The sequence below is a fragment of the Glarea lozoyensis genome (genome assembly GCF_000409485.1).
Source record: "Glarea lozoyensis ATCC 20868 chromosome Unknown GLAREA7, whole genome shotgun sequence".
Classification (NCBI taxonomy): Eukaryota; Fungi; Ascomycota; class Leotiomycetes; order Helotiales; family Helotiaceae; genus Glarea; species Glarea lozoyensis.
The window spans coordinates 2,444,748-2,459,269 of NW_007361002.1; the positions used below are offsets into that span (position 1 = coordinate 2,444,748).

General features: G+C 46.8%; 6 protein-coding genes across 6 annotated transcripts; 2 read left to right on the forward strand and 4 right to left on the reverse strand.

Annotated features, from left to right (window-relative positions):
* Positions 1 to 233: 233 nt before the first annotated feature.
* On the reverse strand, positions 234 to 3,775 carry GLAREA_01967 (P-loop containing nucleoside triphosphate hydrolase; the record flags this gene model as incomplete). The annotated part of the gene is made up of 2 exons (XM_008089183.1): positions 234 to 312; positions 393 to 3,775. 2 exons carry the CDS (start codon positions 3,773 to 3,775, stop codon positions 234 to 236), a joined length of 3,462 nt encoding a protein of 1,153 aa, XP_008087374.1.
* A 199-nt stretch (positions 3,776 to 3,974) lies between these two features.
* GLAREA_01968 (Terpenoid synthase) lies at positions 3,975 to 5,180 on the forward strand (the record flags this gene model as incomplete). The annotated part of the gene is made up of 2 exons (XM_008089184.1): positions 3,975 to 4,141; positions 4,187 to 5,180. 2 exons carry the CDS (start codon positions 3,975 to 3,977, stop codon positions 5,178 to 5,180), a joined length of 1,161 nt encoding a protein of 386 aa, XP_008087375.1.
* A 1,411-nt stretch (positions 5,181 to 6,591) lies between these two features.
* GLAREA_01969 (FAD/NAD(P)-binding protein) lies at positions 6,592 to 8,457 on the reverse strand (the record flags this gene model as incomplete). Its single annotated transcript, XM_008089185.1, has 3 exons — positions 6,592 to 6,665; positions 6,718 to 8,022; positions 8,085 to 8,457. 3 exons carry the CDS (start codon positions 8,455 to 8,457, stop codon positions 6,592 to 6,594), a joined length of 1,752 nt encoding a protein of 583 aa, XP_008087376.1.
* Positions 8,458 to 9,167: 710 nt separating this feature from the next.
* Positions 9,168 to 10,214, reverse strand: GLAREA_01970 (Acyl-CoA N-acyltransferases (Nat); the record flags this gene model as incomplete). The annotated part of the gene is made up of 2 exons (XM_008089186.1): positions 9,168 to 9,746; positions 10,098 to 10,214. The coding sequence occupies 2 exons, from the start codon at positions 10,212 to 10,214 to the stop codon at positions 9,168 to 9,170; spliced, it is 696 nt and encodes a 231-aa protein (XP_008087377.1).
* Positions 10,215 to 10,581: 367 nt separating this feature from the next.
* Positions 10,582 to 12,049, forward strand: GLAREA_01971 (Alpha-L RNA-binding motif; the record flags this gene model as incomplete). The annotated part of the gene is made up of 3 exons (XM_008089187.1): positions 10,582 to 10,617; positions 10,683 to 11,135; positions 11,186 to 12,049. The coding sequence occupies 3 exons, from the start codon at positions 10,582 to 10,584 to the stop codon at positions 12,047 to 12,049; spliced, it is 1,353 nt and encodes a 450-aa protein (XP_008087378.1).
* Positions 12,050 to 12,428: 379 nt separating this feature from the next.
* Positions 12,429 to 14,508, reverse strand: GLAREA_01972 (CoA-dependent acyltransferase; the record flags this gene model as incomplete). Its single annotated transcript, XM_008089188.1, has 4 exons — positions 12,429 to 12,555; positions 12,609 to 14,271; positions 14,326 to 14,383; positions 14,437 to 14,508. 4 exons carry the CDS (start codon positions 14,506 to 14,508, stop codon positions 12,429 to 12,431), a joined length of 1,920 nt encoding a protein of 639 aa, XP_008087379.1.
* Between the last annotated feature and the right edge of the window lie 14 nt (positions 14,509 to 14,522).

Below are 14,522 nucleotides of genomic sequence, written 5' to 3' on the forward strand. Positions count from 1 at the left end.
AGCAGCATGAGAAATTATTCTTCACAGCCACAGAGTCACTTGCCTAACAATGCTGACTAGAAGCTGAATCCGTAACATATAACAATTTACCTCAGCAAACCTGAGTTGCGAATTAGTTTCGCAGGTCTACCAGGACACCTAATCTAGTTGGTAGGTATATACAGTCCAACATACATAACGCAAATATACAACCCGTTTGGCGCCATCAATGCATCCCTTGACCAAGTCTCCGCTCACGATAGCAACTCCTTGATATCCTCAATCCTCTGCAGTTTCTTCTCCTCGTCACTCATCATCCCCAAAGAGCTCGCACTACGTAGAAGTCAGCTTTATCCAATTTTATGCCCATTCAATCATTTTGTTAAGTTCAACGGCAGGAGAACTGTACTCACATGAACTTCTTTCTATCCTGAATCTTTAACATCTTCTCCTCAATGCTATCCTTAACGATGAATCTACTGACCAACACCTCATCCGTCTGACCCATTCTATGAACACGATCGATAGCCTGCGCCTCAACCGCAAAACTCCACCACGGATCCATCATGTAAACTCTCTTAGCCATTGTCAAATTCAAGCCAACTCCACCAGCTCTTAAACTAAGAAGTAGGACGACTCCTTTCTTTGAAGCGGAAAAATCCTTCAAAACTGCTGTTCGGGCTTTCTGAGCCATGGTTCCATCTAGTCGAAGAAATGGGATGGCTGCCCTCGTGAGCGCAGGCTCGATCAGGGAAAGAAATGATGTGAATTGAGAGAAAACCACCGTTTTCGTCCTCGGCTTCTCGTTGCGCAAGGTTTTGAGCGAAGTTAGCAGGGCGCCGACTTTTGCTGAAGAATTCGATCCAAGACGCTGCAAAGTTATTTTGCTGTCGGGGTGGCCATCATCGCGAACTACCTCAAAGATATCGCGGGTATTTAGAACTTCGCAGCAGGAGAAACACCGAGGAATCTCATTTTTATCGGTCTGATGATTGATGTAATCCAGAAGACATTTTTTGCAGGCTGAGTGCCAACAACCTGTCACTGTTTGCTCAATCATAGGCTCCTCGGCGCAGATAGGACATTCGTTCTCTGCTTCGTCACGAATCTGCTCAAGAACATGTGCGCCGAATGCATTCGCGTCCGCAGAGTCGTCCGTTTCTGCAGTGAAGCGTTCGATCAGAGACTGAAGGTCCATATCATCAGCCATCCCACTCGCGGCATCAGCAACCACAGCGGCATCCTCTTCATCCGCCACAAGATTCTGATTTCTTGTCAAAATAGGATGGCAACAAGATTGGCGTAGCCGTAAAATCTGAGCAAAGATGCTCGTGTAAGCCTTCATTACAGTGCCAGCTTCCATGTTTGCCGCAAGGTTTCGCTTCGCGCGCGTGAATATATGGTCGTACACCTCACGCTCTGGCTGTGATAGCTCGATATCAACAATGTTGATGGTCTTTAGTGGCAGAGGGACAAGGGCCTCGCCCGCAGGTGTCTTCATGTCCTTTGTTCTTCTAAGAACGAGCGGCTCGAGGACAGTCTGGACAACATCAAGCGCTCGCATAAAATCCTTGGACTCAAAAGGCACAGTGATGAATGTCTTCCAGAATGAGAAGTTACTCCACGGCTCAACTCTAAGGAAACGGACCAGACTGAATAAGTCTTCTAGCCTGTTTACGATAGGAGTGCCGGTCAGCACCCATCGGTGCTCTGCGTCGATCTCATAGCATGCCCGAGCAGTTTTGCTTTGACGATTCTTGATATGATGAGCTTCGTCCAATATAACGCGAAAATATTTCAAGGAAAAGAGGCCTCCATGGGCGGCCCTGTTGCCGCCATTCGCTGCCACTTTGTTGAATTCTGAGAGAATGACACCATAGCTGGTAATAATGACATTTGGAGCAGAAGCAGCATTCTTCTCGCAACATAATGCTTGAAGATCCGCATTTTTCTCATTACCATAGTACACCATGCTCTTCAATGTGCCATCCTTTGAAGCGTTTTCGGCTTCACTTTGCCACTGTGCCAACAGTGACATAGGGGCCACAACGAGAGTTGTACATGGCGCTGACTCTACATTGCCGGAATTCACAGGTAACCTAGGCAGATTGTTGACCGATGCAGTGACAGCAGTTGGGTTAACCATGTTTTGCCAGACATCAGACTTATGTGAATGAATCAGACTCATCATCTCAATTGTCTTACCCAGTCCCATCTCATCGGCCAAGATTCCTCCCAAGCAATTCTGTTCTTGCACTGGGAATCTCAAAGATAACTCGCCGCTATAGGGATTCACATAAAGTGAATCTTGACCTCTGACACCCGGAAGGTCTTTATCGTCCATATCCCGAATTGGCCATGCATATTCTTCCCATAGTGGATGCATAGACACTTCTCGATCACTGTTCTTTTCATCCTTCTCTTTCGACATCATCCAGTGTAGTGCTTGTTTCTGATATTGCCGTAAATCCATTGCAAAGGTTGCTGCAGGCTCTGCAGCTGGGGCATTAAAATCGAACGATTGTGCTTTTTTGTAAAGCGCGTCCAACTGGTCTTGCTCAAGTTCCTTCCCATCCTCTGCTTCTTCTGATGGAGGGGAGAGACTCACAACCTCTTTGGATTCAACCTTTACATCCTTTGCCTTGGATCTCTCATACTGCTCAGCGACTTCAGCGGCCTGAAGTAGCCCTTCTCGTTTATGTTTGGCTGTCGTGGCAGATGTCTTCGATGGTAGAAGATTTACTTCGTCGAAAAGTTTGACGAGGGCTACTTGACGCAAACGTAACTCTTTTTCTTCTGAGGTCTCCTTCTCTTCAAACATACCCGTGGCTCTATTATCTGGCATACTAAACCCCGCGTTATCGAACGCGGTCCGTAGTAGTGAGCATCTTAGTTGTAAGAATATTGTGTCATTCGTTCGAATGCGTTCAGGAGCATAGACGCATGTCCCTTCAAATCTGCAAACCTTCTGGTCCATTAACGTCGAAACCCAGTTCGCTGTTTCTCTAGGCAATCTTCCAATTTCACTGCCCTTCGAATTTGTGAAGCGTACAATCACGTCTACCCGTTTGCCGGCAGCGGTGTTCGCTTTGGGTGGTGGCTGATTTACAGCGGTTCTTCCTCTGCCTTTGGATATAGGAGTCCTCATGGGTTGAATTTTCTGCCTGTCGATGCGGACAACCTCACCATGCTTAATTAGGTTTGTGCCACTCGTAGTTGCCCAGCCCCCAACTCCAAAAGCTCCAATATAACGATGCTCCGGCATGGAGTCTCTAAGAGCCGGAGTGATATCTGCAAAAACTTCTGTTTCGGATCGCTTTGTGGCGGTGTTGTTTTTCTCGACGATGGGCAATGATTTCGTAAATGCATTGACAGACATGACCCCAGTGCTCGAGCTATTCCCAATCTTCTCTTTCTTGAAGTTTCGCCATGAACCATCGAAGTACATATTCACAGCTCTTTCAATGTCGCTTCCACAAGCTTCTCTTAAGCGACCTAGTATATCTGACGAGACCTTATCCCCAATAAAGCTTTCGAACGTCTGCTTATCAAACCCGGAAAGAGGCTTGATATCTCGCGTGAAGTCATCTTGGAATGAGTCCAATGATTCTGGGTCCTCTTTCTTGATACTGTATTGGTTGCCATCGTAGGCGTCCGTTGAGGATGTTCCAGGAAACGCGTCGATTTCGTCCGGCAGAGAGGCACTGGAAGTCAATGAAGCATCAAGCAGGTTAGATTTCTCTTCGAAAAACCTCCTTTTCTTGGCTGGTCGTCCTTCTGGTTCTGCGAAGCTCATTCTGTTGTTTGTTGTTGACTTGTATATAAGTACATACACATAGAGGTGGAAGGAGATCCCGGGAGACGCGTCGGATATTTTCTCGCGTAGATTAGATCTTCGTGACGTCCTTCACACCTCGACAAGTGAATGTTGTGCGCCTCCTCCTAGACATGGATTGCTGTATTTTCTGTAGCTCATTGATCTCACAAATAATGTGATGTATTCTGCAAGAGCAAGCGTACGGTTTCCATTGCAACTGAAGCGGAGCCTTCAGTCCAGATGCGCCTTCGCGACGACTTCATACAGTACTCCCGCCCCTCATCCGTCCCGAATAACAGATGCCGATGTCCAAGGAGCGAGATTGTATTGCTCCAATCTTGTCCAGTAAGTCAATTTCTTATCACTTGGATCTTGTTTAACGCCAACTAGAAACTTTGATTCCCCATCTTTCACTTTACAGGGCTTTATCCCAAATTCAGCACGAGATGCGTACCTCGCCATTCGAACGCTCAACATTGAACTGGCTCGAATACCAGATTTAGTTTCAAACCCTACAGTCGGTGCATTACGAATGCAGTTCTGGCGCGATAGCCTCACTCGTACGTTTGCAGATACTCCTCCAAAAGAGCCTGTGGCAATCCTTCTGCACCATGCTCTCGCCTCTCTGAAAATTCAGAATCCGGGATTCAGCACGAACATTATGAAAGGATGGTTCATGAAAATAATCAATACGCGAGAGCAATATATGGATAACCGGCCTTACACGACGATGGATGCTCTAGAGAAGTACGCTGAAAATACGTACTCTACCTTGCTTTACTTAACGCTTGCAGCTGTCCCTCTGAACTCAATGACAACAGATCATGTTGCGAGTCATATTGGAAAAGCCACCGGAATTGCTGCTGTACTACGGGGTTTACCACTGCTTGCGTTTCCTCCCCCACCGAATCACCACAACAATAATGCTGCGTTTGTTGGTAATGCAGGCGGCCGTCAGGGCTCGGTGGTATTGCCACTAGATATTATGGTAGAAACGGGAGTCCGAGAAGAAGACATCTTCAGACATGGCTCTGAAGCGCCCGGGCTAAAAGATGCTATCTTTAAAGTTGCTACTCGAGCAAATGATCACCTCATTACTGCCAGAGAGATGATGAAGAATCTGCAGCAAGGCGAGGATGCAGGTCATGCTTATGAACATGAAGGCGACGAAGGCCACAACTACGCTGAAAGAATCCCTAGTGGACAGTCGCAACTCGATGAGTTGGAAAGGGGGTTTGGAGTACTTATGCCAGCTGTTTCTACCCGGCTTTGGCTAGAGAGTCTTGAAAAGTATGATTTCGACGTTTTCAAGCCCGAGTTGAGAAGCCGAGAATGGAAATTGCCATTTAAGGCATACTGGGCCTACTCAAGGAGAACAATATAGGTGTTTGTAACTTGTAATATATCATGTAAACTTCAGAATTCCATAGATGGATACCTTGTCTAGTCAGGCTCCTGCAGGTGTTCGCGCCTTGTTAGAGAAAGAAGGAAGGAATGAAAAACTTTGCTCTCGATTTTCCTGTTGTGAGAGGAGGGGAGGGAGGGGACGAACTCGGTCATCCCATGGCCCACCGGGTAGGTCACTACGCCCTCATGCACGCCCTCGCCCTCTTCGCCCAACGCCCTGATGCTCGCGCCCTTTTTACGAAGTGCAACAAATTGTATGAAATGTCCGAAATAGGAAATTCAATATAATATTTGCTGCTAGTACTGTAAGACTGGGTGTTCTATTGATTGATGCCGTCGCTGCGAAATGCGAGGATCACTTTGTAAGTATACGACTGCTGATTATTAGCAGTTTGCTAACTTTTTCCAACCAGGAGATCAAACTGTGGCGTGACTTTAGGAAAAAGCAAATGTTTGCAACCCTGAATAGCATCTTTGTTCATGCAATTAAATGAACAGGAATTGCCTCGAGTAGTCCAAGGGCGTGATAACAAAATCCCTAAGTTATGGTATTTTACTATCTGCGCAGGGCGGCCAGGCGGAACCTTGGAAGGTGTTGGTCCAGTCATGCGGTCTCCTACAGGCTGCATGCAGGAGTCCAGTCTGGGCGGATGGATGTGAGGGCGCCCTTTCGCGATATGCAACAAAAAATTTGATTCAATATTCTGGCGGAAAAGGGCAGGGACTATGTTCATGTCACTGATGCGATGTAGCTCTGCGGGAAATAACATATCTAGAATAGGATAAGTCCAGGACTGGGTGTCTATACGACTTCTACAGTTCTACTTAATAAAGGAGGAGCATCAGGCATTGCTCTGATTTCAAGGGTCCAGGAACTTTGCGGCTTCGAAGCATGCTCCACTTTCATCAAGAATCAGATGTTAGGAGGGAAGCGGAGTAAGCTTCATACAAGGTACTAGTAAAGTAAGCGAGAGGGCAGTTTCCCGCACTCGCCCTCGTTCATCGCGACTTGCAACAAAACCATGATGCTTTATGCAGAGCGCCGAAAGGGGTGACGGTACTCCAAGCACGTGAAGGATACATGTGCAATACTCGACCACAAGACGAGGAAAGGAGGGATCCTAAGATCGTGGTAACATCCCTCAAGTGTCATGACAAACTTATTGATTGAGTTGAATCTGCCTTGTTCAAGCTTGCTTGATACGAAAAATTAGGTCTGGAAAACTATTTGCATCATATACCTTCTATGCCCGAGAACCTCATTAATAGGAAAAGATGTTACACGATCCGAATCTCAAATTATCGGCAATCATACACTCTTACGCCTACGCCAATAACCTCTATATACCACACCCTACTGACCGATTGTAAGATATTGAAGAATGGATTTATTCTCGGGACACGTCTCGACCGAATGCTTTAGACTTGAGCCAGTCAAGAACGACGAGAACACGATTACGTGCTGCGAGACCAAAAGTTAGAAAGCATCAGGTCAAGCGGCAGGACGAACTTACTGCTAAAGCACATGCTCAAGTATGCACTTCTCCAAAACAAATATGTCAATCCACCGCCAGTAGCAAAGTTTCCATTCAACCAACTGACGTCTGCCACAGCTCTTTCACTTCCAATATAAGCTAATGAACCTTGATGAGTATAGTGGAATGGCTTGATGTCCTTAATTCTTCGTAACTGTTTCTCATGAGCCTCGATTTCCTTTGAAACAGACGCACTATCTCCAGGCTTCAAGTTGAGGCTAGAGCTCAATTCGTGGATCTGATTCTCGATAGCCTCGCTTTTCGCCATGGTATTGAAAAGTCTAGCAAGGAAGGCGCCTTCCTGGGAAGCGACTTGCGCTGTTGGCGCATATCCAGCGACCGCACAATCGCCCGTAGCCCAGATATCCTTAGTTCCTTGGACAACTAAGTACTCGTTGACTGCCAAACCTCTTCGGGAATCTTTCTGTGCCGGAATCTGGGACATCAGATCCTTGACCACAGGCCGAACAGCATTTCCGGTCGCCCAAACGAGCAAGCCATAAGGCATGACCTCTGTAGTCTTCTTACCATCAGGTCCAGTGGCTTCGGCTTCCACCGTTTTATCTGTGACCTTCTTGACGGCAGTCTTAGTCTTGATCGTAATTTTTTCTTCTTTGAAAGTGGATTCCGTGTAGTCGATCAATTGTTTGGAAAACATAGGAAGAACGTTGGGAAGCGCTTCGATAAGTGTAACCTTGAACTTGTCACTAATCTCTGGAACCCACTTCTTAATATCTTGATCGAAAAAATCCTGGAGCTCCCCAGCGAACTCGACACCAGTTGGGCCACCGCCAACCACCACCATATGAAGGAGTCGTTCCACCTCTTCTGGGGATTGATCCTTAAAGGTCGCCGTCTCTACGCAGTCCATAATCTTCTTCCGTATTTGTTGCGCGTCACCAATCTCCTTTAAGAAACAAGAGTGCTCCTTTACTCCAGGAATACCGAATGTAGCGTTCTCAGCCCCAACACTAACGACAAGCATGTCATAAGAGACCTCGGTCTTGTTCGATGCTCCTTTGACATCGGAATTATCGTCGATGAGAACAGTCTTCCGTTCGGGGTCGATTTTAGTTGCTTCGGCTTCGTAGAACTTGACAGCCGCCTGCTTATGTCTCGTTATGCTGCGGATAGGTTCCATAATAGACCTGTGTTCGACTGTTCCAGTCGTACATGATGGCAATAAAGGTGTGAAGAGGAAGTAGTTTCTTGGTGAGATGACGATAACGTTGTAATTCTCTGTGTCGAGCTTTTTGAGGAGAGAGACTGCACCCCATCCGGTACCTAGCGGGACAATGTCAGTGACGGCGTGGGATTATATAAAAGACCCTCGAGTCTCAACTCACCAAGAATAACGAGGTTCTTCTTATTAGGATCGGGCTCGAATTGGTCATCCGGATGTCTAAGGTCCCAAACGCCATAAGCAAGATAAGCAGCTCCTCCAATAGCACTCAGATAAGTAAGTCTCCAAAGATAGGTGAAGTATCTGAATCTTTTCGCCCTTTTCGCAGGACCAAGAGCAGGTTTCGCGTCCGCGTATGCTCGGCGGAAGCTCTTCTGTAGACTGTCGTGCTTATTGATACTAGGCCTGGCGCGAGTGACAAAGGATCGTGACGAGGTTACGAACGACCGGCGCATGATAGCCTGGCTGGGAGGGTTCATACGGGCTAGATTAAGACCAATTGACCGCATGGCCGTGGCTGTCGTCGTCGTCGCCATTGCTGATTGAAGCACTTCAGGTTAAGAATAGAGAAAGGAGGCCGGGAGTGAGCACAATTTTCTTGAAGTCATGAAGCTTGGGCCAGCAGCCCAAATAGATAAGGTTAGCGAGAAAAATGAGCATCATTCCGCGTCAAAATAAAAGCAAGCATGCACGTCCCGCGTGGGACGGAGATTTATGAGAAAATCTACGAGTAGCTGACATTGTTAAATACCTTAGCAAAATATTCAATTCATCGCAATTGTCAAGCTCAGATTTCATCGGGAGGCCAAGTGACGTGCAAATTTGATCCTAGGTATATCTCTTGATCCTCCAGCTTTTACAAGTTTTCACAAGTAAGCTTCTTGTTCATGCACCGGAGCGGCCGTCGGGAACTAGTGCGACGGGCGTGCCGGATCGATCTCGCCTGGGCAAGTATTGCTCAGCTTCAGAGAAGTCTCAACCCAAGCCAGATAACAACCACCGTGGAAGATGTTATGATTACATCTTTTGAAAAGGACCTGGGCTTGCTTCGTACATGATTTGGTTCGACCTGCTCCAACATTCTATCTCCTCGTTGAATAGACGCCATGGCTTCGCATTTTCTCGATATCGACTTGCATACAAAGTAAAACACGCTCCTACGATCTTTTACATGCAATATAACGCATACAGATTGTCCTTTGAACATGATGTTATACCTCCCATTTAGGATCATTTCCTCCAAATTCTAAGCCTCAACAGCAGGGCGCTGAGGCTCTCGTACCATACAATAAAGTTTACAAATATCTCCCGACTCTTCACAATCCATCTGCTTCACGAAATGGAACCCCATCGCCTCATAAATCTTGATGTTTGGTACATCCCTACTGGACTCCAAGTAGCACCTTCTACCTTCTTCATCGGCTCGCTGGGTAACCTCCCTCGCGAGTGCTTTCCCAATTCCTTTTCCTTGACTACCGGGCTTGACGACCATAATGTTGAGAAAGTAATAGCCTCGTGGATCTGTCCAGATTTGAGACTGGGCTTCGGCTTGTTTGGCTTTCCAGATCCAATACCTCTGCACATTCAGACCACCTCGCCCGTACAATGAGTTCATGACAACTTGCTCTGTCCACAGCCTCCAGCCTTCAAACCACTCACTCCACGTTTCTTTCTGTTCTTGCGGTCTTGGTGGCATCCACATAGCAATACCTAGAACCTCGTCCTTTTGTTCGGTGTCTGTGTCTTTAGCTACGTAAAAGAGGGCATTCCTAATACCCCAACGGCACCGTATACCCAGGGACACGCGATTCCTGTTTAGATCCATCTTTCCAGTCAGTTCCACGTCAAAGTGTTCACATATATGTCAAGTCGACTTTAAACACCCAAAAAATGTGAAGAGCTTAGCTCTTCAACACCGACGCCGGCCGGATCATCAGCCGTATATAGAATGACATATTTAAGGTGATCAGATGGAAATTTGACGTCCAAGAATACTTCTATGAAGCGACACTCTCCTAACATACAATAGAAGGAGTTTTTGTAACATATTAAAGCAAGGGCGATAACAGAGACTAGGTTTCTTTATGAACCAGTAACGAACAACAGGAGGAATACAACTATCCCTTGACATACGAAACTGGCTAGCACAATAAGTGTAAATGGATTGTAAACTTACCTTGGATTGGTCCGTGTAAACCCATTGAGAATACGGGTCTCCGTTGAAAGCCTCTTGTATAGCAGTCACAGCACCTGTGATATCGCCAGGAACAAGAGCAGTTACTGCAATTGGCATCTTGCTCCTAGGGTACTAGTAGGGCAGTTGCTAGGATATCTTGTCTTTGCAATTTTAGGCTCGTGCGAACATATGGTAAAGCATCTCTGTATGTCTTAGCGTATGAATTACAATAACAAAATTCGGGTACGATTCATCGTCGAGGCCAAGCTACTTACATGTGGCAAGCATTAGAGGAGATAGTTCTAGTAATGCTGGCTGCTGGCTGCTCGCCTGAAGAATCGAGTGGGTCGGTGCTCATCGATCAAGCCAATCGTTGTGTCCACTAGCGTGTCCGCAACTTTTGTACCGAAATGCATCAGGAACCTCCTCTCAGAAATATTACCTGCGGTGTACAACAACCAGATCTAGCTGTCGAACCTCAACGATGTCGCGGAAAAGGTTTCATGGGTTGAAGCGAGTGGTAAGTCTGCATCGGCTCCGAATTCATTGCTTGTGTTACAATACTGACTTCATCCCCTTTGCCAGAAAGTTCGCATGACATGGAACAAATACAATCTTTATAACCTCAGTCGATTGCGGCCGCGTTTCTCTTTTGGCACATTCTTTCAGCAAAAATGGGCCGCTAAATCTGCCTCAAGGGCGTACCATGGCGAGCAGATCCGCGAGAAACAATGGCAGAGGATGTTTACATCAAAGTTGGACGCGGTCATTCCTATGGATTACAAATATCTAGCACAGCACGACGGCTCGGAACTTGCTGCAGGGCGTGGATCTGGACTAGAGCAAAAGCGTTACGACCCAAACGACCCTCAGATGAAAGAGCCAAGGAAGAAATTCAAGATACCCTATATGGCGCAGACCTTTGCTCCCATAGAGCGGCGATTAGACGTAGCTGTTTTTCGGGCATTGTTTGCAAGCAGTGCGAGGCAGGCAAGACAATTTGTGACGCATGGCAGTGTCAAGGTCAATGGTCAAAAGGTGCGATCTGGTTCGTTGTTGTAAAGGTTTAAATGCTAAAAATTGCTCAGATGCCTTACCCAGGATACTTGCTCAATCCAGGAGACATGTTTCAAGTCGAACCGGAGCGCGTTCTCTTTGCAACTGGTCAGACGAAGACAGCCGAACAAGTAAAGAAAGGTCGCGAGAAAAGAAAAGTTCAGCGTGAGGTGAATGCCAGAAGGCACGAAAAGAGGATTGAGGCTCGAGCACAAGCTTTGAAGAATGCCGCAGCGAAAATAGCGGCACAAAAGAAGGAAGCACTGGCCCCAACACCACGCCCGATACTAAGTGAGCCCATGGGGGATGTGGAGGCGAGGAAACAGAGGAGGTCAGATTTACAGGCTCTGGTCACGCAAGTCAAAGCTTTGATGGAAAACACCAAGAGCCCACCTTCGGCAAAGAAGAAGCAGGAGTTGCGGAAGTTCACTAAGGATGTGAGACAAACCATGGCTTCAGTCAATCGCAAACCAATTGACGATTTGGATGGAGATCTCGCTAAACTCGTCGACCGACTGACCTTAACCACCGGAAAATCATTACCAGCTGCGAAAACACTTCAGCCTCCTACAAAGACCGAGACGGCCCCAGCTTCACAATCTTCCAGTGTGGTTACAACGGTCTCCAATGCCGCAAAACAACGAGCCCGCAAGGCTTTACAGGAAAGTCGCCAAAATATCATTGACGAATCTAAGCCGTACGCAACCCCATGGCGGCCACGACCTTATATGAGTGCTTTCGCATTTGTTCCCCGATACTTAGAAGTAAACCACAAAATCTGCTCAGCAGTTTATCTTAGACATCCTGTGGCGAAAGCGGGACTTTCAGAGGTACCTTCCCCTTTCGCCCCCGACACACTGCAACTGGCGTTCAACTGGTATTTGAGAAGACGGTAGACGGTCATAGAGGTTGGAATTATAGCTGTACGAATTGCAATGGCGTGTATTATGTGCAATATGTATTATATCGGAGATCACAGCTTTGTAATAAGACATTTCCACATTCATAGCATCTGTACCCTTCTCCTCGGCAGGCGTTTAGACCACAAGAATATTTGAGCGAGTGATACTGAATTCAGGTCGCAAAGTTCGAAGAAGTAACAGGAGGAGTCTACTATCTCAAGTCGTTTTATTGTAAGAACTCAATCAACCAATGCCTAGATCTATGATATACACTTTCATACACACGTTCACCCAAGGCAATAGCATTCAAGGAGGTTTCAACCCGGAGAATATGAAGTTCTTGTCTATCATTACTCTATAAATCATGATTTGCTCACAATTTCGCCTTGGGCGCCTCAAGCGTAGGTGCCAACAGGTCCCTCATATCACCCGCTGCTTCATTCAAATAAAAGGACATTCGGTCGCTGCCGAGACCTTTTGAGCATACGTTAAATTGAATGCTAAAAATATCATTAGCAGATGTAAGGGGTGTAGCAAAATACAAGAGTCTTACCTGTTCTCATTAATCATATAAGCAATCCCCCAACCATCATCAACTACCTGGCTCCAACCATATCCATTGAAGTATTCAGAACTAAGTTGAGAGGACGAAATGAACCATTTGCTTGAGTAAGCGAACGCTGGGTCCTTGTAGATGGCTGGCATCTCGTCGTTGGGACCGAGAAGTTTCTTTAGGCCAAAAAGATGTCGGTCAACGCCCTTTCCGTCCGACGCTGCTGTAATATATTCCACATGAGAATTGATTGCTTTACGGAAAAGAGACACCGTCTCTTCAGGTGAAATCGACGAGTCTTGCATAGCTTTGCAAAAGGCAACTGAATCATCTGAAACCGACCGACAAGTTTCTGTTCGACCTTGTTGGAAGCGTCTAGTAGCCGCCGACTCATAGGTCGGTCTGCTCTTGCCATACATCTTGAAATAGGCGAGTTGAATAATCATTTGGACGTATGCGTCAGGTGAGGATTTGAATTTCTTGATCAACCCCTTTCCATAGCCTTGATATGCCTGCACTCTAAGTTCATGGGATCCAATAACCTGGTTGAAGTCCTTGGTAGCACGTTCGACCTCCGCTTGAACTTCCTTGTTGACATGGAATTTGATAGGGGTAGGCTCCGGAAGGTTGGAGCGCACAGAAGGATCGGAAAAGTCAAGTTTATTCGCGAAAATGACTTCGTTCACATAGTCGTTGAGTCTGTGTGTAGGAGTACCGTCCATCATCGAGTGCTCTCCAGTGAAGCCAGAGGTGCCATTATCGTTAACGATAAATTGAAGAGGTTTGTCGAACCATCTATTAGATCCATCGCCGTGCCAGTACTGATGGGCTCTTTCTTCCAGCGTGACTGGAGCTGCATCATCCAAGCAGATTACAAACGAAGCAGCCTCAATGGCCTCTAGCGCTGCAGCATTGGAGGGGTGAGCGTTCAAGAGAACCTCTCTAGCATCTGTCCATACATCACGGTTTTCAGTGGTCAGCATACCAATCCCTGGCTGCCTTTCTGCCCTCTCATATATGCGCTTAAATTGCTGCTCCAACTCCGAAGTGTTCAATTGCTTCCCGTCGACTTCGTGCATAACCTTGAAGAACTGGTTCTTGCGAACTACTAGGATGTGCTTGTGCTCTGCTGGTGAATATGTCTTAGGGAAATCTGCGGGCTTTGCTGGTATGCGGCAAGCGTTGAACATCCACTGATAACTCTCCATGGAAATTGGTAGTTTTTTCATGTATTCTGGTTCGAGCGTCTTCTCATCCACTTGTTTCTTGAAGGACAAGATTGCAGTACTGATCGCGGCAGCTCTCTTCGAAGGATCCCTCCTTCTTCTGTCATCGCGGTGAGAGTAGAAGTAGCTCACGTATGGTACAACTGGGTCTCTATATGTCAAATATGCTGCGTCATTCCACCACTCGTATATCCAATTCTTGTGTTTTGGGTCTTCTCTGCGGGAAATCAGCTTTTCCTGCAGCTTGGTGCCAATTGCGCCGGGTTTGATAAATTCTTGCACAGCTTTCGTCGTGGATTCGAGTTCGGAGGGTGATAACAGAGGGTGGACAGTCTTGAGATACCGCGCCGCAGTCTCCTCTAATGTCGGCACAGGAAGTTTGGGAAGAGAGTCCTCATATCGTAACATAGGCCCTTTCGACGGGTCCTCCTTGTACACTTCGAGGGGCGTCAATAAAAAATCAGACAGTTAGGCACGGGGTATTGACATACGTCCTGGCAATGTACTGCTATTGCGGCCAGTTATAGGTGCCATTGCTTTTCCAACTTGCTAGACGCGTATAATTAGCTATGTCTCCAGCACAAAGCACATGCAAAGCTTACCCTTAAGCTGGGCTTGAAGCTGCCTCGAAGCACCTGGGACTGCGAACGACCTTTGGCAATCGCTTTCCACATTCCCAAAATGGTAT